The sequence below is a fragment of the Temnothorax nylanderi genome, unplaced genomic scaffold, assembly GCF_030848795.1.
Source record: "Temnothorax nylanderi isolate EJ_2023f unplaced genomic scaffold, tnyl_v1.0 TNYL_tig0117_pilon, whole genome shotgun sequence".
In the NCBI taxonomy this organism is placed as follows: Eukaryota; Metazoa; Arthropoda; class Insecta; order Hymenoptera; family Formicidae; genus Temnothorax; species Temnothorax nylanderi.
This window is the reverse complement of record NW_027249179.1, coordinates 104,717-130,518: the sequence shown is the minus strand read 5'-3', so window position 1 is coordinate 130,518 and position 25,802 is coordinate 104,717. Positions and strand designations below refer to the sequence as shown.

Below are 25,802 nucleotides of genomic sequence, written 5' to 3'. Positions count from 1 at the left end.
ACAATTTAAATTGTGAACGAAAAAGTGCTTAATTTCATCGAAATAAAATTACGAACTGATTGCGCGATGTAATGAAAAAACTTGTAACTCAATATTTGCATCCCCTCCCTAACTGCGCGTGCTAACTCGGTCTAATATAAAATGACGTAAACTACAGCAGCTACTTCCTGTCATTTGCGTAAGCGCGTAGTATCAACATTTCAGAAAGTCTTTTTTCTCGCGAGAGAAGACAGAAGCAGCAAGAAAAAGGCAAAGGGCGTTACACAAGATGAGATACACACCACAGGTGGATTATAAGACACAAGGGGGGAATTCAGTTCGCTAGAAGGATATCCCTTCTGAACCGTCACACACGAAGCTCCGCTTTATTAACGCTAAAAATATCTATTTTACATCAGGCAGACAATAGTGTATATGTATCCAGCATTATTTTAAAAATGTGCAATTTATATTTATATGCGTTTAGTGCATCGAAAGTATTCCTTGAGAAACGAATACGTAAATATTAATTTAGGGAATTTATAGATAACAATTTTATCAAAAAGATGAGAGAAATGGTAATAAAAGGAACAAATATAAAATCAGCATCGTCAATTAGATCGAATAATTTAGCTGCTAAAAAAACAGATTTCTAGGTTTAGTGAAAGAATATTGATAGATTTGTGTAATTCGGGACAAAAGATAATAGAAAATATACATAATTTTGATCATTTGTACCGTCTCAGGTTATTTTCTAAGACCTCTTACTTATAAAAACAATCGTACTGACGTCATATCCCCCGAGCACTCGCCTTGAGAAGTAAAAAAAACACAGCATTTGCTCCATTTTATTCATGCGATCCATTGTCCCCGCTACATTCGTTGAGTGTGACTTGTCAGCCCGCAGCCAGCTACACGGCGGTATCTTGCCAGTCGAATGGACATTGAGCCGGTGTATCGAATCGCGTGGACATTCGTTAACACCGTAGCGCAATAACCGTGGCTCGGTGACAGAGCTGTGTTGTGTGCACGTCCCTTTTAGGTGTGCGCGAGCTGGTTTCGCCTGTGTACATGTACGCCGAGAGAGGGTGGCAAAGGGTGGAAGCTGTACAAGCCCTGGTGAGCAGAGGATCATCGCCGTGGAATGGCATGATCATACGGACGGATGGAAGGGCCGCGCTGGAAGGAGAAAGGCTGAAGAGGGCGGCTGAAAGAGAGGAGCGAATAAAAAAGTTGGACCGCAGTGTAAGCGGGGAAAAATTACGTGGAAGGAGATGGCGGAGCAAGAATACGGAATGACGCCGAGACCGACGGCAACAAGTCGCGGCGTCGTCGTTCCAGCGTATCGTAAATACTATGGCAAGCGAGAGACTCGGTTCAATAAACCAGCCTAGATTTGCTGTTTGTCAAATCGAGCTGATTCACAAGAATATATAATGTACAATCATTAGAGATTTTCGATAAGCAATTCGAGATCAGCTAATTTTAAATGAAATGCAACAGGATATTCATTTATAATTACAAGATTATTAAAAACTAATAACTAGTAAAGTACTTTAACGATCAATATAATTTTTATTAATATCGAAAAACTTTAAGTTGATCAAAGAACGTCTATATTTTAAATCTCGTGTACTTATATTATTGAAATTCTCTAATTATTTCTTAAGAAATATCTTATACGCATATATCTTTTTGCGTTGTTACAGTAATTTTTCTGAAAATCATTTTTTATCTAACATATCACTGTTTTTATTAACACGATTTTCAATTGACTACTGACAATTCACTCCTGTGGGGATCGACAACAGCCACCGCGTTTGTGGTTCCACTGACTACACGCTTTCTTCGCCATATGTTTGCAATCGCCTCTGGGAAAACCTTATTTTTATTTTCTAGCCCAGTTGCTGAATGGAACATTTTAAAAGGCTGCCCTATCCTCCTCACCGGACACAAAATACATAACCCATAGCTGCAGGCTAATATTGGGCGCAGATAGCGTTATTTCCTCTCAATAGTACATCTTCAAGTGACACGGTTTTCTTTAAGGCCTTTTGTACATCCTCTTCAAGGCCGAGAAGCAACTTCGAATCAATTTTGAAGAGGGAGCACACAGGTATTGACAAAAATCAAACCCATCTTACTGCACGTAATATTTTTATATTACGTGTAAGATGGCTTGATTTTTGTCAATACCTGTGATATTGCGAATGATAATTATAAAATGCACGCGCTGGAGAAGAACGCTGATTTCCTGACGCACCACGTCTTTATCTTTTCCTCTCGGAAAATAGCTTTTCCCCTTTTCAAAGTCATGATCTCTGAGAGAGATCTATCTATCTATCTTCTTTTAATATAACAGAAGGTACTTTTTAATATAATTTGATATATTTGCAGTGTACATATTAAATGGTACAAAGAACTTAAAAGATAGAAACTGTGTATATATTCGGAGAAAGAATATCTTCTAGAGTGCATTATTGAATAAAGATTTTGTTCTCGTTTTTTCTCTTTTTTATACTCTTTCATATAAACGCAATCGCATTATTTCTTGTTACTAACGTCGCACAATAGCATCTTATATGTAATTTCCTAAAACATAATTTAAATCCTTTAATGATGAAAATATATTGATATTGAGATATCAAGATTAATATAACATAATAATAATAACACGTCACATTAATAGCTATACAATTTTGCTGATTAATCGAGTTAATTAGACATTTACGTAATCAAGTAAACTATTCGCTCGTTTTGTATGTGCTATTTTTAGAGAATATTTTTATGTAATACGAATCTCCGTAATAATATTATATCACTTTTATCCGAACATACATTCTTTCTTTACATTTCTCCTCTTTGTCTTCGCTCGCTGTTTACTCTCTCATCAGCTTGCACTAACAGAGAAGATACTGTACGTAAGTCCGCGGATTAAAGTGGTAGAACTTGGGTACAGCTTCCACACGAAATTACACCTCGTAACAGTAAAGAGAAACAGGTCTTCTCAGGAGTCGCCGGAGATTTTTTTAACTTCGCGAAAGTTTCTTCCTCTACAAAGATTCGTTCGTACTGCTTGGACTAAACAACTTTTGACAACGCATGATAAAATCTAATTAACTGTAACTGGATTTTGTACAGCAAAACCTTTCGTAAAACATGACGCTCTTTCTCATGTAAAAATTACTCGTGAAAATGACGATCCTTCATTTCTTCGTCGAATGCCGTTGTATATACTCTTTAAAAATCGAAGAGTGAAATATCGCTCAAAACGAGTGAAATGCAAGTGTAACGAAAAGTGAAAATTGAGCTTGTGCACTTCAAGTGATTCGCCAGCGATACTGTAACTTGAACCTCTAAGAAAGAGTAAAATTGCACTCTATAAGTTGGAGTGAAATCGCACTCCATTTGAGCACTTGAAAGAGCACTCTTTTCGAGTGCAATAGATCAGTGTGAATTTTTCACTCAAATTTTTAGAGCGGCTACTCTACCGGAGTGATACGATCTCACTCTAAAGTTATAGTGAATCATGTTTCACTAAAGATCGACTGATAAATGACTCTAGAGCGAAATTCTCCACTCAAAATTGTAGAGTGACATAATTTACTCCTACCTTATGAGTGTCCTAATTTACTCAAATTAGAGTGACAACCCTCTCTATTGGAGTGACTATCGCAATCACTCTAATATATCAGTGGCGAAACCACTCAACGAGATTTAGAGAGTGTACGACACGTATCGCGTTTGCCGACGTATTTAGAGCGAAACAATGATTCGCACCTTATGACGCTGCTTGATTATCGCAAGCAGCGCATGCGAGAGCTTAATATGGGATAGAGATGAAATCGGATTTACACTTTGGCGGAGAGGCAAACGCGGTTCTATAAATATGGGCTAGATACGTTACGGCGACAAACGTGTTACGACATCGTGGGATGATAGCGTTGCCGCGGTGATGTAGCAGACTGCGAAGGGGGAATCTCGATCGCCCCGGGGGAATTGAACGAATCTATTTAATAACTCTCGCTGACGTACGTGCGCGCGCGCCCGATCGCCCTCGGCGTGGTGCTGGAAACCGCCGGATAAACCAACCCGATGGCGCTCGAAAAGCAAATCGCAGCCCCTGTGGTTACACTCGTCGTCACTGCAATCGCGCGCTGTACTTATGCAACTTTGCCACAACAATTATAGATCTATGTATTGTCACGTTCAATAATGCTTGAGCAAAAATGAAAAAAAAAACACAAATTTTTGCTTCCATTATTCGCGGCTAATGAAAAGAATACAAATTTTTCCACTATAGTCGCGATGCTGTCTTCAGCCGCGGTATCGACTTCATTGTTGATTTAACGGCGTAAATTAATCCCATATTTATCTCTGGTAATAATTACAGAATAACGGAGAGATAAGATTTGTCGTTGAACGATTCATAGGAATCGTTTTCGAAATGCCGGCATGGCTTATAATCTACTCCTTTCTCCGATAAATATCGCTCCACATCGGGCTAGATAAACAAAGGACGCTATTATCTACATAATAGGATTCCGATAAGAACTTTAATACGCTGGTATTATGAACTACCGGAGCCTGTAAAATGGTGGGATTAAAATTGCAGAGAACGAGCGTCGGGATCATTAAAAGGGGAAAGAGGACCAAGGAGGCCGTAGATTCAAGCAGGCACGACCTTGGGCCAGTTTTCGAAACAATATATCTAAATTGAACGTTACATCTGGGTAAATGATATATCTAGGACCCTCTCGTAAATCTCAATATAATCGATGGATGGATGGGTGTACTAACTCGCGCTTAACTCGGGAATGGGCACCTCAGGTAATTTCTACACCCCAATGTCGAAAAAATGAAACTCACGTTAGAGTATTTTTTTCATTGATCGATCTAGATTTCGAACCTATCTGTCATTCGAAGGTTCCGACACCTAATCCGCGTAATGGAAAAAATTTAGGACCTGTACATAGTAGAGCCTATTAAAACTTGCTAGAAGCTAAGACGTAGAAATCACCCCAAGTGACCGTTTACGTTAGAAAAATTAGTAAAGTATGGTAAGAGTTTATATTATAAACTCGAAATAATAATATAAGTTTAAATATTTTTTCGTCTCTCGTTACTTTTTTAGAAAATGTTGAGTAAATCTATATACATATTGTCCTCAAATACTAATAAATTCTAGAATAATAAAAGATACGCAATATGTAATTAATAACATTGACTTTAAATTGTAGTGTAAAAATCACCCCAAGTGACTATTTATGCAAAAAAAATCAGTCGTCCGTTTCAGGGTTAAATAATTTGATTGCCTCTTTATCAGTATGGAAATAAAGAAGTAAAAGACAGGCAATATATAAAGAATATTTTTGCTGTTATTATCATTTTATGGTATATAAATCATGAATACGTCGGTTTAAGTACGTTTCAGTAAAAATGGATATAATGTTAGGTATAATATCATTCAATATTGCATAGTTATATCTGGGTTACAAATCAAACGGAGGAAACGGAGCATCGATGGAGCTATGCGACAAGTTTAGTATAGGAACATTAAACTATTGTTATTCCGAGAATAAGTTTAGTAGAAAACGTTAAACTATCATTATTCCGAGAATATCTTTATTCGACTGCGCTACAGGCTTTCTAAAAATTACAGATCTATTTGTGAACGCAATACATCAATCTCTTAGGTCCTCTTCATGTTTTTATGTTTTCATCGCGATGTAAAGTGCAATTGATCAATACAAAGACCAGCGAGCGACATCACGGTGACATGGCTAAGATGAAACGTTCCGTGTCGCGAAGCTACACACGCAGGCTACGTATGCTTTATGAAGCCGACGTGACGAACAAGGGAGGGAATGCGTATCAATTTCCACCAATTACACGCCACCCAACCAGTCTCGTCCTTTCAGTCGGAAATCTCGCAGGTGCGTTCGACTGTACGTCATCGCGCCGCACAGAGAAAAAGAATATTCTTGATTTGAAAAAATATCTTTAGTTTCAACGTGGAAATCTTGAAATGAGATTAAATTGCGTTAAACTTACTTGAAGAATACTTGCTCGAAGAAAACTTGCTTGAATGAAGTCGTTATATAGTGCAACTAAGAAAAAAACTTGCACATTGCTTCCTCATAGTTTTTAAGTGTGCAAGTAGAAACTTGCACATTGCTTCCTCATAGTTTTTAAGTGTGCAAGTAGAAACCTGCACATTGCTTCCTCTATGAGGAAGCCTGTTTTTTTATGCATAATTATTAGCATAGATATTTATTAATTTGGCTTCCTCATAGAGGAAGCAATGTGCAGGTTTCTACTTGCACACTTAAAAACTATGAGGAAGCAATGTACAAGTTTCTACTTGCACATTTAAAAACTATGAGGAAGCAATGTGCAAGTTTCTATTTGCACACTTAAAAACTATGAGGAAGCAATGTGGAAGTTTCTACTTGCACACTTTTTTTATGGATAGAGTATCATTAAAGATACTTACACATTTTTTAAGCAGAAATCGTTACACATTTTTTAAGCAGAAATCGGTAACCCTCTCACCGATTCTCGCAAAATTCAAAACAACCTTCTTTTAATAATACTCTATATAAAATTACATGTACATCTTATACACTTTTTAAGCAGAAATCGGTAATCCCTTCACCGATCCTCGCCAAATTCACTAACAATCTTCTTTTAATGATACTCTATCCATCAAATAACTTAGGGTAGACCGAGGCGAATCGGATCAATATAAGTTTTAAGACAGTTTTCGTTTGTGTTTTTTTTTTTTAAACGAGCTATTTTATCGTGCTAATTAGTAATCCGATTCGCCTCGGTCTACCCTATATATTTTTTAGGCAGAAATCGGTAACCCTTTCATCAATCTTCGCGAAATTCAAAACAACCTTCCTTTAATGAAACGTTCTAAATATAAGATTACATGTATAACTTGTACACTTTTTAGGCAAAAATCGGTAACCCCTTCAACGATCATTGCCAAATTCAACACCAACCTACCTTTAATGATACTCTATCCATAAAAAGAAATTAAGCTCGATATCTCAAAATTTGCGGAAATTAGGGCAATCATGTAGATTTTTTTAGATAAAAATCGGTAACCCCTTCATTATTAGCAATTTTTATTAATTCTATTATATTCTTCAGTTTTTTCTACCCCTATTTCATATATAATTCTTTAAAATTTGGTTAATCAGTTCTTGAGTTATAGAAATTTTGGTAAGTTTGGCTGTTTTTTTAAACAGAAATCGGTAACCCCTTTATTATTGGCAATTTTTATTAATTCTATTATATTCTTCAGTTTTTTCTACCCCTATTTCATATATAATTCGTTAAGATTTGGTTGATTAATTCTGGAGTTATAGAAATTTCGGTAAATTTGGCACATACACACACACATACACACATACACACATACATACATACATACAGACATTTTTTAAAATTACAATTTTTCGACGTTTTAGAACATTCTGAACACATTCAGAAAAACAAAAAAAAATTTTTTTAACGAAAACAAAGCTTCCTCTATGAGGAAGCAAAATGTTGAAATAAAAAGTTGAAATTCTTATAAAAAGATTATAGTGATCTTGCTTATATATGAAACAATCTGTATCTTCTTATAAGAATTTCAACTTTTTATTTCAACATTTTTTTCCTTGGTTGCACTATATATAATGACTTCATTCAAGCAAGTTTTCTTCAAGCAAGTATTCTTCAAGTAAATTTAACGTAATATAATCTCATTTCAAGATTTTCACGTTGAAACTAAGGATACTTTCAAATCAAGAACATTCTTTTTTTCTGTGCAGAATTTTCAAGCCGACTCCGGATTATACAGCTTGCTTTGACTTTCTTCACTGCAATATTTTCTTTTTATCTTTAGGAATTTTACACACGCGATTGTCACAAATATCTTATACCGTTAATCTCTTTCGTTGTACCGACTTTCAAAATTCTCTGATAACTGACAGGATTTTTTTTTTTTTTAAATAAAATCTTTAGATAATAAGTTATATCTTTCTCTGACCTTTCGATACAATTCGTTATGCGAGAAAGACGTGAGCTTTTATTTTGATGAGATCTGCAAGAATGTAATAACTTATAGGCGAGTGAATACATCGTTGACGTGATGTACATTTTCGGAACATGATGAGGGGAGAAATGGTCAGCTAGAAGGAGAATATATGAAAAAAATCAAGTGACATCAACCCCCCTGGACGTGCATTCGACATCCTTGACTCTTCAGCGTGATTGATAAGGTCGATGGGAGACAGAATAATTGGCTCCGTGTGTAAAACGTGTGCGCAAAATATTTATCATGTCCAAGTTATTCGTCTAGCTCGAGTTCCGTTTAAACTTCATTTCGATGAAAGTCGTTTCTTTGAAATGTACGATCGGAATTTAACTGAAAGTATCGTGGCAGGTCTTATAAGATGGATGATACCTCTATTGTTTTGTGTAATTGATGAAATTGAATACGCTCGTTGATTTTATAGATTTATACGTACGCTGCTGATCATTTCTATCTTAAGTTTAGAAATAAAATCATAACTTGCAATACATGTTAGTATACCTAATTTCGAATGCGCGTGTATACTCTACGACATACGCCGTAAAGTACAGAATATGAAATTATAAGTTTCTCAATATTTTAATTAAGCGTAGGCATAGTGGACACGCCTAGATTTAATTTTGTGAGAAAATGTGATGCTACATCCGAACGGCGAACGTGAGGAAAGGATGCAGGGAACATTCGCTAATTGAGTTAATGAGAAATGAGCGTGCTCTAATCTTTTGCTCGGAAAACTCATTTAATTTTCTATCAACAATGACACCCACGACTTCCTCGAGGTTTTTTTTTTTAATATAAATCAAGTATCGCTAATTGAAATCGTTGCTCGTCTTTCCCTGCCCAGTTTGTCCATTCTTCAGCGAAGAAATTAAATCGCCAACAAAAGCAAAAAAATAAAAAGTATTGTCAGTAACTTGTAACGTACATCATGTAATCTATTACATAAAATTTAATATTTGAAAATCTCATAGTCTTGTAATGCGATAATGCTTGTAAATATTAGAGTACTATATTTATAAATATTATATACTAGGTACATATCGAATATTAAACGTGATAAAACAATAAAGCTATCAATGTTCTCGTAAATATACAATACCTTTTAATATTCTGTCCCTTTAAAATTTTAATATGGAACACTTAAGGCCTCCGCACAATGAAAAATATAAGGAATAAGGAACAGATATTAGCGATTAGAAATAAGAAATCAGGAATAAAGGTGGCGTGGCATTAATACACGGCTTCCGATAGGTTAAAAATCTATTACCTGTGTTATATTCCCTGTTTCTGTTGCCTGTATTTTTCATCGTGCATTCAACTTTATTCTTGATACTTTAGTCCTAATCGCTAATATCTGTTCCTCGTTCCTTATATTTTTTATTGTGCGGAGGCCTTTAGAGTGCTATAAAGGTATTCATGCCATTTAAAACACTTACGTCATAGATATAAAAATTCGCAAGTCACCCCGACAAAATTGTGCATACCATTTATATACGTACGTGAGCGTACCTCTCTTTTTCTCTCTCTATGATTACCATTTTTTTCTTCATATTAAAGTACAATCTCTGTCCTTCATCGATTGTTTGCTCAACAAACTCGACTAAATATATTGGCAAGTATATCCCTATCTCTAAAAATATTATAAAAGTATAGCCTTTGAAGATACAGTTTTTCACACAGGTCGGACATGCTATCGATTTCCCATTACATTCCGCGGATGTGTTGCACGTACATATCTAATATCGCGCATGATATTATGGTATTAAAGTGTTTATGAATCGCGCCGACACAAACTTCCAGTGTGCTCGCGAGTAAAATAGATGATTTTCTCTCACAATTTTCTGCCGCAAGTCTCTCGCTAGTCGCAAGTAGGAAGTGTTTCTAGAAAAGTTTTTATATGCTAACCAACCTCAGATTATAAGCCGGATTATTAATGAGCTTTGAGCAGAAAATATCCGTTTATCGCGTAAAGAAGGTAGAAACAGGCAATTTTATTTCTACAATGATACATCGTGCATTATACGCAAAGATTTACCGCCTCCTGTACATTTCCTAAGATTAGCATGCGATCGAGCATTCTCGTAGATAAATTGAATTCCATGATTTTGGACGTTGCCTATCTGCTCGCCAGGAAGTAGGAATACGCGATACGAAAGCCGTACGAAAGCTTTATTCCAGCGTTATATGGAGAATGCATTTTTCCATCGGCTCTCTCCGCGGCATAGCAATGAAAATTCGAGAATCAATATTCACCGTGTGTCATCACAATGTACTCCAGTGTCGTTCCCGTTGCTCGATCTATTTTATTTGTTCTCTGCATATGCTGTAATCGTGCGTCGGTTCTCTGGTACACAAAACCGGGAAAACGACGGGAGATAATTTCGTTGCGCGTTGGCGTAACAACTTGGGCAACTGGAAATGCGCGCGAGAGAATCGTATAAACCAATTAAAGCGATGGACGTAATTCTATAGTATATGCTGTCAAATCACTCGAGAGGGAGATAAATCTTTTATTTTTATTATTCGTTGCAGAATCGAACTTAAATTTGCTCTTTCTATGAGCTTGATTTGGAAGCGATAACAAGGCGAACGGCGAGAAGAGCTTTTCTCAGTTGACAAATTGGGGAAATAAAGAGAGAAAAAGAGAAAAGGAGGAAAAGAAGAAAATCAATATTTGAGAAATAAAAGTCTTATTTCGAAAGTTCTAATAACATTGCGGATTTCGCATGTCATACTTGTTCACTTCAGAATGTATGGAATATGAATATAGAGGAATCGAAAGAAAATAAAATAAGAATAGAATGAACGCGCGAGACTTCCCTTCCCCCGACCAGGATATACTGGAACTGGAATTTCTTAGCGAGCAGAAAGTAATACGACAATTGATCGCCGCGTTATAATAGGCGCGGTGCTAATCGCATGCATCATCTAGTTAGACGGTATGTTGCCAGTCGCGCTTTTACAGAGTGTCATTCACACAGTTAAACGAAACAATAACAGCCGCCTCGTGTTGGATGCAACAGTCGATCCATTTAATGGCTCTGTTCCATTTTAACATGCAACGTCGCCGCGCTAAAAGATGGGAATACCGAATGCCATCGACTTGCTATATTTTACTGTATCTCTCGAAGCCATTTTTTCTTCTTCTCTCTCCTTCTTGTATTTTGTCAAATTTTGTATGCAATAATATTGGCCACAATTTCAATCATCTATAAATATATTATTTATAACGCATATATGTTTACTATAACATATTAATATTAATAAAATAATAAGGTTGCAAAAAATGATTTTGCTTAAATTATATCGTTTAGAATTTAGATAGAATATATATCTACTAATATTTTAAACCAATTTATAGATTTCTTTTAATATAATTATACAGCTCATTTATTTCAAACATTTGTCAAATAAATTAATGTTTATTTTTTGTTATATTTATTTAATAAATTCAATTTCTATAAAGCAGAAGAACGTATAAAAAGTGTGGATTATTTCAGCCTTAAAGCCATAGTCATTCTGATAGAATGTTGAATTTTATCACAAAGAGGCATTAATAAATGTGTATAATAACAGAAGAATTATTTTTCGTTACATTTCGCGTTACAAAGGATGCAAAATATCTCACGCTTCAACTGGTTACGATAAAAATCGATATTTCCTGGAAGTGTAACGTAATGTGTCATAAACTTTATAATATACCTTTTTTTCGTGTATAAAAGCAACTTGCACTTCGATCTGTCTGTTACGATTAAGTCATTGAATATTGCAAATGTAACTCATGTTGACGTATATCGTATAGCGTCACATAATTATAAATATACTGATTTTAATACTATAAATATCGTCATATATTTTTTTTAATTTTATCGGTTCTTATTCAACTCTATGCTCTGCCGATGTCACATAGAATTAAAGCTTCATATTATATAGGCACTAAGGGGGTATTCTGGTATAACAGGTACAAAAAAATTAACTTTTTTTTACATATTCTTGATATTTAAAATCTTGAAAATATGTCTCTAAAGTCGTTGGTCATTCGATGTTTTTGCAAAGTAAAAATTGTATTAAAAACTTTAAATCTGTTTTTCTCGAAACCACATTTTTTTAGTCGGTGTAAAAAATTTCTCTGAAATTTTTCTGATACTTAAAAAATAAAAATATATTCTTAAAATAAAACTAAGGGCCGGTTTCACCATCTCCAATTGACTGTAACCTTCGCTTAAACTCACTCTTCGTCTCTTTCTAAGGGAGAAGAGTTAGAAAGAGATGAAGAGTGAGTTTGATCGAAGGTTACAGTTAATCGACGTTGGTGTAACTGGCCCTGGAAAACAACAAAGTTAAATGCAAAGTTTAACGTTATTCACCCCCCATTTTCGTTTCTCTACAAAAAATTCCTAAAAAATACCTTTTTTACGACCTTTCAAATTAGAATAGCCCCTTAATTAAAAGTCCACACTATGAATTAAAACCTTACCCGTCGCATTTCTTTCTGTTTCAGGTATAACGCTCTCAATTGAGAGAATTTCACATGCTGTGACATACATTGATGTGGACGACTTTCGCCGTCGCCGACGTTGTTGGCTCACGCAACATTCGAAATTTTCACCTGAGTCGCGTGCGCACCAACGCGCCCGTCGCTGTTCGACGTCGCTTGCGTGATTCCGCATCGTTGCACGACATCGAACTTTTTCTTTTGTTAAATAACGACTGACGTTTATACGACCGTATTTGGTCGAGTAGCCCATCAACCAACTCAGCCGCGTGCTTCGCCTCGTCGCATTGCCAGATTACCCGTGGCCCTGCTAGGTCAAGGATGCAATTTGGCCCGGATTGGTTTACGCGAGTTTTATCAGCCCCCGCAAATGCCTCCGCCTATCATATGCACGCGGTAACTATATAGACTATTTCGAACCATTGTATAGAGCCGATGCATACAGCGATGAAAGTTCGACCGTGTAAATCGACTTTGCGCAAAATGTCGATTATGATGTACACAAATGGCTGTTGTACTAAGCATTGTTTGTCTTGAAATGTCATCACGCCAAACGTATTTATGTACGCAAGCGAACCAGCCACAATATAAGTAAAAGTTGACGTAACGTTCTAAGTTAAATAATTTTCAATGAAATGTATGTTCGGTAATGTTTATGATAGTTTATGATTCGAAATGATGAACGCTGATTTGTAGGAAAAAATGAAAAAGAAGATTGATCGATCTGATACGCTTTTGACGAATCCGCAAGTCGTACTTGTAATTCTGATTGTGAGATAAGAGAATAAATATTCTCCTTCTTGCTCCTTGTAATGCGCCTTAAAATATTTCTACTTCAGAAAAGCCTTTAAGTTTATTTCAAATTAGATGTACAGACAAAATAAAAGCTGATTATTTCAAGAATTTCGAACAGATTTAATTATTATGCAAATTTGTATGGAGAAGCAATTATAACGATTCCAAGCATTTGTGACGATCATTTGGCGTGATTAAGGTGGAAAACAGTTGAGGAGAAATCTTGTCTCGAAAAGAGGGCGACTTCTCTCGAGGGAATTTTTTCTACTTCAATTTTGTCCCTGGTGAAAGTTCATTTCCTTTAGCCTTGATATTCCCGGCAAAGTAAGGGAACACAAACGGCGACCGTTGACTGTATAAGACGCGCCGCGTGATGTTATTACCTCTCGATAATGAGCAAGCCCCAGAGGTAACGGCAACTTAGCGAAGCCGCTTGGAATTCAAGAGGGCCATTCCGCCAAATGACGAATCGCTTATCTAAATGCGAGAAACTTCTCATTCTCGTGCCCTTTCGTAAAGTGCTAACACAGTCTCGCAAATCTAATCAGACGTTCTTGGTATTTACGTTATAAACTGGCTAGTGTTGTCTCGCAGGTTTTGATTACGGCAATCGATATGTGATACGCGTGTTAGTAACAAGAAATAAGAGAGAAGCATCTTCACTAAGAAACAAATTAACGTAACGAAATTTATTTAATTCGTAATCCGTCGCAATGTTAATGCAACATCACAATCGCTATATCTCTGAAAAATTAAATGATTAATATTATTTACAAGAATATATATGATCATAAGATATCGTAAAATACGCGATATGATATCTCCGCAACTTCTCAATACAAATGTTAACTATTTTATAGGTCTTTGGAAACATCTCCACGTCAGCTATAAAGTTCTGTTATCGAAAATGGGGTGTTTTGTTTAAGAAATTGAACATGACCTTCATACAGACCTTAAAAAATAGATTTCGTCGAAAATTAATTTCACATACAATTATTTGTCTCTCTCCTGACCAAATAACTTTTGTCTAATACATTTTCTTCTAAAATTGAAAAAGTTGAGGGGTGATCGTTTAAAATGAGACAGCCTGTATATATATCTTATTAACATGACTTTGTGCCATCGATCTATAGCTATCCCGCATTTCCTATAGCGCAAAATCCTTCGGGAATGTTAAGAATCGGTGGAACGAATAGTGTGTTACATAGTGCAAGTACACGTCAGCAAAAAGGATTTGAGAGCAAACCGCTGTAGTCGCGAAAAAGCGGGATGCAAGAAGTATAAAAAGCCGCGGCTTTCATAACGTACTTTCAGAACAATGTTAAATAAAAAATTTTTACAATAAGCGAGAAAAAAGAACAAAAAACTATATGTTTTAAACAAATGTTAAACATGTCCTTTTTTTTAGCTTTGTTAATACTATTTTTTTTTCGCGGGTACAGTTTCGATGACGCTGCTTTTACTGCAGCTTACAGATCTCCCGAGAGATTAACAAACAACTGCAGTTAAAATTCAACAATCCTATGGAAATTTTTAATTCACGTACTCTGTAGTTCTGATAACACATAAAAAAAATTACAATAATACGCGCGGAACAACCGACGTTTGTACGTCTTATGCGCATCGGCCGCGTAACGGCAAACTGTGATTCTGCAATGCGCGATGCTGTCTGTATGCTAAAATTTGCAAGAACCCAAGAGAGACCCACCTGGCATTGCCAGAAAGTTATATTATATCATTTATAGTTTCGCGCAATAGCTGGATTCCTCGGCTGTGTGCGCGTCAATCTGTCCGTTCTGAATAAAAGATACGCGGCGCTTACCATTGGGTGATGAAGTCCGTGCCGATGGTGAAGATCGGCGCGGAAGTGCGGTTGACCTCGGTGCCGTTCAGGCTGCTTTCGGTGCCGTTCATCTCCATTCCACCAAACCGAGGCGGCAGCAACCTTCAAAGCTACTGCGCCCTCTCCGCCTCAGTATCCAGTCATCTCTCGGACATCCTGGAATCGTCGAGATTGAATAGAGATAATATCATTCCAATATCGGTAGAAACGTGCGATACCTATATCTACGAATACCGCATTTTCTTATAAACTTAAACTATAATAACTTTTTTTACAGCAAAAATTCAACCAAGACCATTATTTGTTTTAATCTTTCAATTTTTAAAGTTTATACTAGTTAAACGACGAAATAAACATTCTCTTTTTATTTGTTCGTATTTTATGAATTTGCTTTTTAAAGCAGATTAAGTAAAGTAGAATTTACGGTTAAGTATACGGAATGTAAAAAATAAAACTCTTTATCCCAGCCTGGAAAATTGTTGAAACGGCCGTTATCATCGCAAGCAATATCGCATGTTTCAGCCTTACTGTTACGCACGGCTTAAGATTTATCAAAGTACTACTGTCGATAATAAATATCTTTTTGCAAATGACTGTGATAGTATTGTCAAGGTCAAGCAAATAAAACGCAAAAATACCTCCCTTCGCGTGTGGCACACGACGGAGCTCCGTGCTTTATATTTATGATTATGTCCTAGAAAATATGTGGCCATTATAGAATAAGTGTATGTACAATACCAATTGTGTAAATGCTGTAGACAGAAAGCATTACTTGTCGTTAAATTTCTTTCGTATAACTAGAGAGAAAGAGAGAGAGAGAGAGAGAGAGAGAGAGAGAGAGAGAGAGAGAGAGAGAGAGAGAGAGAGAGAGAGAGAGAGAGAGAGAGAGAGAGAGAGAGAGAGAGAATTCTATGTCAATAATTTGAGCGCGTATATTTTATCTTATATTATACCGCGCTACAACGCCGGACTTGTTCTCGATAAAATTAATTATTAGTACCGTATAGTAAATTACAATGCGAAATATATAATTTGCTTCAATTGCAAATACAAGTTTCGACGCAACTGAAATTATTGTACACGCGCAGATGTCGTTATGCGGGTTGACCCGAGACCATTGCCACGTAAGATCTCATTTTTAAACTCGTGTTCTCTGTGATACATATATGTATGTTAAGAATCTCACATAAGAAAATTTAATTTCTACCAGTCATGCTTCGTGCTCGATCAATAGCATTCCGACGTCAATAGTGTGCCGATATTATCATGCGTCGCGTACCGGACTCAATAGCGTCAACGTTATCAAAATGTTTCTTAAGCAGCGAGAATTATCGCGGTAATACTTTAATACTTGTATTTTTTTCCTTTCTCTTTTTTAGCGAGTTTATGTCTTTTTTACACAGGAGGCGAAAACATTTGACCTCGGCGAACGAATCGCCAGGGAATTGTTTGTTCTACTTAAAATCTCGTCTGGCCAAAAGTGCTTTCACTACTTCATTTAACCAGACATGCCTTCTTATAAAAAGAAATATCGTCAGTAAGCGTCAATGCCACTTTAAGTGCTTGTTAAGTATTTTTCATACTTTTAATACAAACGATAAAAAAGCAATAATATGTTGATATAGGGGTAAACAGTACAGTTGTTGGCCACTTTATAATAATTGGCCACAACCTAAAAAGTTAAAGATTATAAAGAAATACTATTAAAATGTATAAAAGTGTTCTTTTAAAAGTGTATTAAATATTTTTATATTTATAATTAAAAACATTTTAATAGTATTTCTTTATAATCTTTAATTTTTTAAGATGTGGCCAATTATTGTAGAGTGACCAACAACTGGAGGGGTTAAAGCCATAGTGGTGTAAGTCAATTTTTTTGACCACTTTTTTTTTCTTCTTCTTTCAACATATCTGCATGTGTAGACTGCATCTATGAACTTAACTCGATAGTTTAAAAAAAGTGACTTACACCACTATGGCTTTAACCCCTCCAACTGTACTGTTTATCCCTAGTATGATTTTATACGCGACAACAATTAACTACAGAGATTGACGATAGTAATGAAGTAATGAGATAACAAAATACTGTAATTTTATTTGTTTTACATCTTTTATGTTAAAGCCCACGAAAATCACGTTACAATACATGTCAATACAATGTTGAAACGCGATAAGAAAGAATGTGATTTACATTACTGCCCTGAATAGAGAGCTGTGCGTTTGCGACAGAATAACTCCAGGTAGAAAAAAAAACTCTATAACGTTCAATTAGCTAAATATAAAATTGAATCTAATGTACGTCACACAATAATGACATATACGATATATGCCATACGTCAGGTGCTTTATAAATATCTATTATTTATAAGGCAGATTGTTGCATATACGATCATCGGATTAATTTTAAGCGAGAGATCAAACGCGGGGATAGGCGTATAATATTTAATGCGTTTATGCCGGCGTAATACGTCGGCGGGAAATTAACCGCGATGGTTTTCGTCAAAGAACACTGCCATTACAATTACGTTTCATACATGGTAATTTCCTTCTTTCCTAGACCGTTATTTCGTTAAAGGTGAAATAATGTGCCGCATTTGCTGGCTACAACGGTTCATTATATTCGTCATCTGCCGATTTTCTATTCCAATAAAATGTAGCGCGTTCATTTATAAATGCGATCGATAACATATTTTCCATTCAAAGAAGTATACATTGCAGCGCAACTTAATACATATTTATGAATTCAGTGGTGACACGCGATATTTCAGATCGCCGACGCTTCTTTCAACACATTATTTTCTTCATTCTCAATGTACGATAATGCGGCTGCACGACGATATCGTTATCTCTCAACGATTCAATAATGATAAATTGAGACGTTCGAATAATGCTTGCTATCTTTTAAATAAAACGCATTTCACTGTCTCGTAATAAAAAGCTTTTATTTAATTTAGAAAAAAAAGTTATAAGAAGAAATTATATCGCGCACAACATGAAGGCTTTAAGTAATAAGAGCTTTATTTCGGTATATTTACAGTTACTCAATTTACATTACAATGCACCGACAAGCAATGTCAAAAATAGAAGGAGTATAATTCATAAACGGAATTGATTAGCGAATCCAATGCAATTGTATAAAAGAAAAGGATTTATCTCCGTCTCTTAACGAGATCCCAATTAGCATCGGCTGTTATTAAGTTATTCGAGAATATCAGATTTCTCTTCTGCTTTGGAAATGAATGTACTATAACTTTTTTCACTGGCACCACGGCAATAGTAACAATGACATTTATTATTTTTATTATTTAGAATCTAAACTATAAAGTTATAATTGTTACAATATTACAAAGCGAAAAAAAGGAGATAAAGCATCACGTTGAAATTACAACATATCACAAAATTTACGAGAAAAAAGATCTATTCGCAAACATGATACATCCCGAATTTAGATATAGCCTTAATGCAATTTATACCTACATCCCAGATGGTTAAAATACTTAAAGGATTGCGTGCGCGAAGTGCATATTTCAGAAGACGACACTATCAGCCATTTGTACTTGACATGGAAATCGTACAGATCATACTTCCTCGTTCACTAATTTCAGATCAAGATGTAGAAAACGTGCTTAATCACTCTCTTGACTAAAATCACTAGTTCAGTAATCTTAGAAAACACATGTAAATAACTTTCACCGTATTACTATTTAAATAATTACTCTGGACGCTTAATATAGTTTAAATAATCTGATAAACTGACAAAATATTGCACTCCTTTTATTAGGTATTGTTAGCATAAAAGATATATTACATAAAAAAAGTATTTATTAATTAAATTTTAATTAATAATTATATAGAGAGAGATAGAGTAAAATAAAGTATAAGCAAATATGTAATAAATAAACTCTAATTTAATATAATTTTTCTACATGTACTTTTAAACAAGTTAACATTAGACTTAAACTTCAAAAATATTACATTGTAGCGAAATATTTGTTCAAAGAAATTTAAATGGTTACGCCGCTGGAATGGAGAAATCGGGGTTGTGACACATTTTATCATCCTCATCTCCGGGTTTCCGTCTTGCCTAATGCTTATTCTCCCCGAAACGGGGATAAATTTGGACGCGAGGACGAGTATAACACGGTACTTCAAGCTTTATCAGTCCGCAAATTTATACAATCCTCGGCAGCTTCTCTTTCTTTCATCTTACAACGCGAGCGTTTTGTTTCCGCCTACTCGTACCTCGTTTCCCCGCGATTCACGCGGGGAGAAATATCGCGAAACTTTTACGTCAATCCCGTTTCCCGGCGCTTATCGCCTGCGAGACGCGTATTCATTCGTCCGGATGGCAATCAGCGATACATCCACATTTTCTTTCCAACCGCGCGTAGATTTCGCCGGTGGTTTCTCTCCGCCGGCGATTTGCAGTGAAACACGCTTGCACACGCAATGGTAAGGAAATGTGTGTTGCATGGAACAGAAAATAATGAAAAAATAATACGAATAAATTGCAGCGTGTCCCACGGCTGCTGAGTTGTGCTGAGTACTTCTCGAAAAACAAAAAGGATTTGCTACTATAGGGAAAACTAACATTTTTTGCTGCGAGAGCTAATTAATTTAGCAATAGTAGCAAAAACTTGTGTTGCAATATTTAACGAATAGATTTGCTAATATAGCAAATCCTTCTTTTCCGTGAATTCATACAACAAAACGCGAAAGGAGAATATCAGGCCCTTCAATTCGAAGACAAGCGCGCGGTGACCCTGCAATTGACATTTGCAAATAGTCTTTTTTTTTTATATTGTTCGATAAACTTTGATCTGCGAGCACACTGAATATTAAAGCGAACGATTTCTAAATGTAAACAGCATTTCGCTTATATTTATGTATCTTTAAAAAGCAGTCGACAACTTCGGAATATAGGAAAGGAACTCGTGACTTGCTTCTAACGAAAAGCTGCTCTGTATTATAAACGCGTTTATTTACAATATGATATATTCATGTCAATGTCATAAAATATACAATTTCCTGCATCGTAAATCGTTCTTTCTAACGTTAAAATCTCAATTTTTTTAATATTAATATTAATAAAAATATAGTTAGAATCTGTTTTGTTATATAAAAGAGTCAAATAAATTGACGTAGATTGTTATTACTTGTAATTGTTATTCTGAGTTATTATTTGTAATAACTCAGAATAGCAGTTTTGGATCTATGCCATCTAGGCTGAAGCTAAAGCATCTAAGTATTAGAACTGTAGTAGGTATATCATATCTCTCTTTTGTCATTTCTCCAATACGTGAAACGATGGTGAAGCGTTAATCATTCAAATGTTTGCTACATTTATATTTCTTCACTATAGGTATATTCGTTTGTGGAATTTATAAGACTTTTTATTTTAAAAAATATAATATTTTTAAACAATTATACTATAAAGAATATAACGAAAACCATTACATCAGTCAAATATCAGTTAAATGCACAAGTATTCAATTAACTTTTAAAGTCCTTTTTCTCGAAAACGAAGTCTTTTCGAAAACAATATATTCTATTATTTTCGGCTTATTTTGAGACTAGGTAGGTTAGGATTTTGAGATAGGCTCACTCCTCTTTCTGATTGTATTTCGCGATTCATTCCGTATTTAAATATACACAAAACTATAATATAGAATAATAAATTATTAGAACTTTCAGCTTGTAATTTTGTGAATAAGAAATAATATAATGTAACAATAAATATATTATATATGCAGTCATGTTTTAACATATATAAGCTTTAATATAATTCTAACTACTAATTTTAATAATATAATAAGTATTATAAATAAATTTTTAATTTTTGTTTTTTTTTAAGATTTTTTCTTTGAGCCATTAATTTACACATCCTTGGCTTGATTTACGCAGAAACTTAGACAGTGCCATCAATCACTTTTATTGATACAGCGCAATTAACACTCATTTATTTGTTTCGTGTATCCGGCCGTACACACGATGCAGAAATAAAAAATGTAGCATAGGATGATTCATCATCCGATGTATTTCCGCGAATAATTCATCAGGCGTCGAAAAATATGAAGCTACCGCTCACGTGAATAACTTACTAATCAATTTTAGTCAGCGAGCTCCAGTTGCGCGCGCGATTGGTTAACGATTCATATGCCAGATACACAAATTAAAGTATCTCCGTAATATACATACATTAAAAAGTATCGCATGAATATATAAAATACTATATAACACCATAATGTAGGGAGTTTCTCAAATTGCTCGCACTTCTGTTCGTCTATTTATCTGGCATCAATTTTTCCGTGATAAAAGTTTTTGACCGTGCTTATATTTTTTTCTAAGTTTCTCTTAATACGCGACTTTCGATAATTCTACTGAAATTAAGTCTATTCGAGATTGAATAAGGAGAGACTAACGATTTATCTTTATTTGCAACTCCGAAACTTAATCCTATTTTTATTTTCGCATTTTTAGCTTTCTACTTTAGTCCTTTACTTTTATATTATATAGGGAAATTTATGTAAATTGCAATTTAAGTATTTTTTACTTTCTTATAGTTTAGATTGGTAAATTTTTTTTATAGAAGGTAACGAGAATTTTAAGATAATGGCAATTTAATGTATTGTTCGGTTCGTTTTTGTATTTTAATTGTATATTGCAGATTCGATATTTGATTACTTTATTTTAACTTTGCTTGCTGAAAGTATGACATTACTTGAAAACGTGGCTGTTTCGTCACGTTAATAATAAGCAACAATTTGCTACAGTAAAAGTTCGCGACGGTAACAAATTGATGTCATTCCGTCATAACGACGTTATTTTATTGAGAAAAACATGTTCAGCAAAGTACATTTTAGCATATTTTAACACACAATTTACAATGATGAATGATTCGATAACAAAATCTTAAGATAACAAAATCTTTATCTAAAAAACAAGTTTCATTATATATGACTAATTCAATAAAAATAATAGGAATCATAATTTGATAATTGTTGACCACACATCTTAATCTTCCAGTCTTAATACCGAAATAATGTTCAAAGACACGCTATATATACAAAGGTTCAATTAGTAGTTTTATTTATTTGTCGCACGATTATCTCGTAAAAATTCCGAGAAAAATCGTGAGCGCGTTTGTATTTTTAGCATAGAAGTGATTAAATCTTGCAGTGCAATTTCCCGTGCATAACTATTATATCATTCGGTACACAATTTTATCGATAAAATTCTTTCAGATAACAGAAGTCGATAACATGAAACGTACACAGGTTGCCTTAAATCTTTCAAGACATCTGTAAATGTCTCTCTTTGACACATTAAAAATTGACTTACTCTTAATACACGAACTTCTCCGCTCCTCCTTCGTGAAAGATCAATAGTTTTTGGATCATAAACAATTAAAGGAGAAGTGAAGTTCTTAGCGAGGAATTTAGCTTCGGAGATGCAAACGCGGTGAAACCTCATTCTTAATTCAACATCAAGTGGACTCGGTAAATTTGCAAATATATCTGTAATAGCATAAAGAACTTGCAACACAAATAAGAGTTCCCGATGTTTTCGACCAAAATATAAAGTCGACCTCAGATTGATCAAAGGCACAAACGAAACGCATGGCATGCTAAATGCGAGACAGTCCATACCAGTTTTATCTCGAGTATTATCCGTCGTGCGCGGCGCGTGATAGCGCGCGATTAAATGCCACCGATCGGATATCACATGGGAAATCGCCGATCAACGTGCAATAGAGTGTGCGCATGAGAACGTACGGCCAATGTCGGTTGCGGCGACCTGCGGAAGTTAATCCACGACTACCGCGGACGGTGCTCCGCTAATCAGCAATTTAGACCCCGACCGATGTAGATTTCCGACGGCGAATCATCTTCGCACGCTATGCCCATGCTTCTCCGACTTGCAAATAATTCCAGCTCTATAAGACCGGAGCTTTCTATTTAGCTTCGCCGGAGGAAGTTGGCGCCGCTAGCTCGGCTGATTGAATATCCATCCAGAGACGGAGATGAAACCCCGCGATTGCTCGGTTAGAATTACGTCTATTTATATATATTTTTTTTCTTTAAGAGAAAAATTCCAAGAATTGTATTACGCTTTACTAATTGATTCCAGGTAATATAAAATTGTATTTCAGCGAATGACTAAACTGATCGAACTGTTGTTTGGCACTTATATCTCACTGCACGAAAAAATACGATTATTGCAATTGTAGTAAACGTTTTCGTAATTAATAAATAAATTGTACTTGTAAACTTTTTTCGCAAAAATCTTATTTTTATTCTTTCGAGAATCTATGCGTGGTCGAGAAAGTCGAATAGTTCTTAAATTACAAATCTTCACTAATTTATTAGTTTAATTAAAATTAATTAAACGCTAGCATAAGTGTTTAATATCAAAGGTTAAGAAATTATAAAAAAATTTTCTGCGAAAATTCGTAATCCAGTAACCAAATTAAATTAAATTAAATTAACTCCAAATTTGTCGAAAGATTTATATATGAGAGAAGCCGTATTAATAAAATATATAGACGTACTTTATATGCACACATATAAATGCATATATAAATAAATCAGATTGTGTGAATATATTATACATATTCGCAGAATCCAATATCCAATGAAGGATTAACAAAGGGAGAAAGAGAGAGAGAGAAAATCATTTTCTCTGTAGAAGCGGCGAAATGCTTCTCACGAGGGGGAACTCGTGAAATGATATCAACGAACGAGAAAATGATTTTAACTCACTTGAACTCGATAGAATTCACAGACCAAACACCCTTCAAGCGGCTCACATAGATTGCCGAGCTGGGTGACCGAGAACAATGTCAACACACATATCCGCGTATTTCGATCAATCAATCGGGTGTCCATTTTAGTAATTGGCGTGTTGGGCGACATGCCAAACTCGTCATTTATACGTGAAACTTAATTATTGGAGATTATGGCTCTTTCCACAATATCGTGATCTTCCGGTTTTTCTGCGCAGTACCGATAAGCATTATTTCGGAGACACACTTTTTTTTCTCTCTCGCCGGATAATCGATTTCTCTGGAAGAGCTCTCGCGTTTTCCTAGAAACTTTTATTCCTTTCTTCAATCCTTTTACTTCTAAATGTAAATGAATAAATACATATTAAGATCGGCTCTTTTAACATTTACTAGATTTATTCACGAGCAAACTTGCACAATTTTTAGGTCTTCTTTTAAATAATTGTAATAATTACGTGTAAAAATATATTAACATTTTTATACGCTTTATGGAAAAACTGTTTTTATATTTTTCTATTTTTATTTGATTCTGCAATGACAATTAATTAAATATTTCTCATTAAATTAAAAATTTAACTTAATCTACGGTAAATTAAAAATTTAATTTATATGATAAAAACACATTTTATATAACGCATATTTTATATGATGCATACATTTATATATTTCAACCAAAATGCGTGCAACTTATATAAGTATGCGCATCGCGAAATTTTCTTATCACTGCCTCGTGACGCGATGATAATGGTTCGGACAAATCGTGTAATGATTATGCAACGCACAGGCACCGAATAAACGAGCAGCGCAATGTCATTTACCTTATGATAAAAGCATTGCGCGTTAATTCATAGTTGTACTTGCAAATCAGTTTCACTGCCACTCGCAGATTCCGCGCTACATGTGTTTACGCGTTTTCACATTACGTCCGGTATTGGATTTCTATGGATGGTTACATGGACCAGTGGAAATCAAGCAAACACGATAGTATAACGAAACTAACAATACGTCGACCGCGCGCGCGCTGTTAATCCGACATTTCTAGCTCTCGCTCATCATAGACAATGCGAGACGAGAGTGCAAATCCGCCAGTTAATCGGCTCGAAATCGTTTTGCGGAGCTCTGTGCATTTGAACTGGCCAACCGCACGTTATTTCTACCATTTAGAACGTCGTACTTCGCTCGCGAGTCGCAACAGAATTAATTGTGCGAACAATTACCGTATGTCTTGTGGCCACCCGCGCAAACGGCCAGTTGAAACGTTTTATAATTCGCGAACGTTCACAGGTAATTTCTGAAACAATTCTGCTAATTGGCTGGCTTGCTTCTCATTTGTCGCGAAAAAAGATAAAAATGATATTTACGCTTAACTCTAACAACATGGCGGTCGTTCTGCTATTTTGCGTAATATATGAATAATTAGTTGTCAACCCCGTGAAGTGATATTTCATGACAATGCATTAATTGGGCTATTCTTACGCCCGTATTTACAATTGTGCTTCTATTTAAAAATTCAGCTGTGAATTAAAAATCAATAAAAAATGAATCAATTAAAAAATTCGAATAAAGTTTGTCCTGGAGGTATAGTTTAAATTTTGTTCCTCATGATTCAATAATCGATTCTTAGAAGAAATATATGCGTGTATATATTAATAACTTTTAAATCTTGTAACATTTTTTTCGGGGTATTGAGAAAAGAACAATTAGTTACGTGCTTTTGATTTAGATCCAACAGATTTTTAAAACTTTATAGATTCTTAACAATTAGTTGTTGTCACATTCGCATAAAAATAAAAATAAACATTTTGAGAAGGTCTAG

The 25,802-nt window shown here is 35.1% G+C and overlaps 1 protein-coding gene and 2 long non-coding RNA genes across 4 annotated transcripts in view; 1 reads left to right on the top strand and 2 right to left on the bottom strand.

Moving 5' to 3' along the window:
• Machr-b (muscarinic acetylcholine receptor) overlaps positions 1–25,802 on the bottom strand; it is a 51,671-nt gene that overhangs the window by 11,380 nt on the left and 14,489 nt on the right. Inside the window, exon 2 of the mRNA XM_071712935.1 lies at positions 15,181–15,357. Within this exon, the coding sequence (XP_071569036.1) occupies positions 15,181–15,278 (98 nt within the window). The 5' untranslated portion in view covers positions 15,279–15,357. The remainder of the gene's footprint in view (positions 1–15,180; positions 15,358–25,802) is intronic.
• On the top strand, positions 472–13,466 carry LOC139776362 (uncharacterized). Of its 2 annotated transcripts, none has more exons than XR_011719056.1 (2): positions 472–1,338; positions 12,570–13,466. It is a non-coding gene; the product is annotated as an uncharacterized lncRNA (long non-coding RNA). The 2 variants fall into 2 exon arrangements; XR_011719057.1 differs by having other exon boundaries at positions 472–2,095.
• Positions 2,346–3,361, bottom strand: LOC139776363 (uncharacterized). Its single transcript, XR_011719058.1, has 2 exons — positions 2,818–3,361; positions 2,346–2,571 (listed from the first exon to the last, which is right to left on the bottom strand). It is a non-coding gene; the product is annotated as an uncharacterized lncRNA (long non-coding RNA).